Source organism: Zophobas morio, unplaced genomic scaffold (assembly GCF_036711695.1).
Source record: "Zophobas morio isolate AGI-343-1 ecotype UQ-CSIRO unplaced genomic scaffold, CSIRO_AGI_Zmor_V1 ptg000005l, whole genome shotgun sequence".
In the NCBI taxonomy this organism is placed as follows: domain Eukaryota; kingdom Metazoa; phylum Arthropoda; class Insecta; order Coleoptera; family Tenebrionidae; genus Zophobas; species Zophobas morio.
In genome coordinates, this window is record NW_026972110.1 from 12,316,269 (window position 1) to 12,318,873 (window position 2,605).

At 32.5% G+C, this 2,605-nt stretch overlaps 1 protein-coding gene across 2 annotated transcripts; it reads left to right on the plus strand.

Moving 5' to 3' along the window:
- The first annotated feature begins 349 nt into the window (after nucleotides 1–349).
- LOC135119646 (actin-binding Rho-activating protein-like) lies at nucleotides 350–2,109 on the plus strand. 2 transcript variants are annotated; one of them, XM_064044042.1, is made up of 5 exons: nucleotides 350–541; nucleotides 1,146–1,288; nucleotides 1,343–1,514; nucleotides 1,577–1,669; nucleotides 1,724–2,109. In XM_064044042.1, exons 1-5 carry the CDS (start codon nucleotides 512–514, stop codon nucleotides 1,853–1,855), a joined length of 570 nt encoding a protein of 189 aa, XP_063900112.1. In that variant the 5' UTR covers nucleotides 350–511; the 3' UTR covers nucleotides 1,856–2,109. The 2 variants fall into 2 exon arrangements, with proteins under 2 accessions (XP_063900112.1, XP_063900120.1); XM_064044050.1 differs by lacking the exon at nucleotides 350–541 and adding an exon at nucleotides 1,014–1,098.
- Nucleotides 2,110–2,605: the final 496 nt, after the last annotated feature.

Below are 2,605 nucleotides of genomic sequence, written 5' to 3' on the forward strand. Positions count from 1 at the left end.
CAAAGTGATGTTATGTTTTCCAAACAAACTTATCCACTTAGGTCGGAATATCTTTACTTCTACGAATGTTTGACTTTTTTTCCAAAAGTAACATAAAACTAATATTTTTCCTGCTAAAAAAACTTGCGATAAGCGTTACCACTTCTTTGGAAGATTAAAAGCAAATAAGCAAGACAGTTTCAGCAAAGCCAGGGAATATACACAACCGCAAAAATACTTTTCTGATGAATAATATTATTAGGTGAAATTTTTGAAGTATAGCTTGTCCTGTGACGTAGATACGTTACGACGCCGGGCGTCGGTCATTTATCTATATATTTGCACGCATTCCTAACAGTGGTATAATAAGCGCGGCGCTCTCAAATTTTCTTTACTAGTGAAAAGATTTTTTAAAAGTACACCGCTCCGAGCTTTATTACTCGCTTTTTCAAGAACTTAGTTTAAAAAGCAAAGTACAAAGTTTAAGTGTGTTTTATTCTGTGACTAAACTTAATTCAAAAATTAAGCGAAAATGTCCACCTGTGTGAATCCTGCTGCACACGTAAGTTTTTTGTTGTTTAAATTCGTTTTATCGCTTTATATTCATTTAAAAAATTTATAGAAAAAGTTAAAAATGTAGAAACTGACAATTCAAAAGTTTGCAAAATTCTTCACCGTTGTTCATTCATTCGAATCACTTTCATTCATTATGTTTAAACTTGTATTATTAAAGTATGTATTTTCCAACACCACTTTATGGCATGTGAAAATTTAAGACAAACAGAGCGTGAATTATAATAACCGAATAATGATATCATTAGTACAACAATTAATAAATAGTGTTAGTTGCAAATAAAGAGCATGGTGAGTGGTGCAACGTATATTATCCATTTTATCAAAATTCTTAATCAAAATAAACAAAAAATGTCTGCTATTAATCATCAAATGACGTAATTATTAACATCCATTAGAAAAGAAAAAAACATGAAGTATCTTGGCGCTCATCCAAAGACATTCGCCAAAAGCGCAAAACGCACAATTCTATAAATATTTAGTTTCAATGCTGAACTGCAACGAGAGGTCATTACCAAAATTTTGCGTTTAAAGAACTAATAAATGGTGAACTATTTTCTATATTTGTCATGTGTATTTTAATTCTGTTTTAGGGTTCTCCGTTAAGTTCTAAGGTCGCATTGTTCAACGCGGTTGCCAACAAACACATTGAAAGCCAAGCAGTCAATCCATTTTCGAACGACTACAAGGTTGGAGGCTTACCTAAACCAAAAATTTCAAAAGAAGACTATGGGCGGTAAATAAATTTGACTTTTGTAATATCATTTTCTATAACGTTTTTTCGTTGTAGACCTGCCAGGGGATCCCTTTCAGAAGCTAGAGGATTCAAAGCGACGCAGCAAGTATGCAAAGAAATGTTGGAACTTTGTGAAATCATAAACAAACAAGGAGAACGTCTATTTTCAGAAAAAGAGAAACCCGGGGATCCACGGGTGGTAATCAGTTTTGGTGAGCTCTTCTCGGTGAGTAATTTATTAATTTTTGTTCGAATGTTGTTTTATTAAGTATAAAATTTATTTTGCAGATTTATACTGTGATCTCTAATAAACTCGTAGGCGTTTTACTTCGAGCAAGAAAACACAAAATTGTTGATTTTGAAGGAGAATGTTTGTTTCAGGTAAGTTTTGTAGTCGTATTTTGGGTTTGAAAACACATAAAATGTATATTGTAGAGAAGAGACGATGATGTACCTGTGATTCTGATAAAACCGATTCAAGAAATCCGAGAAATGTTTCGGGATAAAGTAGAATCGAGCCCAGAAAAGTCGAGTGAAGAAGACAGCCACAGCGATGATAGTAATTAAATACGCAAGACTATAAAGTTTATATTTTTAAAGGACCAGACAAAAAACTTTCCACCACCTTAAAAATAATAATCATTTATTAAAAAAAATAGAATTGGGCGTTTGACACATTGTTTTTGTAATGTACTTTAAAACAACGGTATTTCTATGCAGTAGTTAGTCGTTAGAACTGATAATAAAAAACGATTATTTCTGAAATCTGTATATAAATTTTTCTACACCAAAACAATAAAAATATTTTCGTAGGTACAAAATAGTATAATTTTTTGCCTTTTCCACAAAATCTTATTCAAACGAACATAGTTGCGCGTCCAAAAAAAATTAATTTGAAAATGATTACCCGTGAAGATTCGAAAAATGGGAGGGCTTGCGGCTTGAATTTGAACATTTATTCTCAAAGTTGTCACTCTTGAACGAAGTGTTTCCAGGAGCACCTCACTTTGATTTTGATCATATTTTATGTGTTTTGTTTGACTGTGATATGGGATATGGGGTTTCAGTCCACGAGGTAATTCTTTTTGATTTAATCATTATATTTGGAATTAATGCATAATCTAACATCATGTAAATTCTGGTTGTTTGAAATTTTGCTACAGTGTGGCGTAACGAAGATTTGTTGTTTTGTAGCTTCAGTAATTCATTTAATCGTGGTCATAACTTCGGGGGTAGGTACAAATTTCAGATTAAGACGGTCACCTGTGTGTAAAGAAATGTCGACATGGACAGTTTTCTGATTTGTTCTCAACTTAG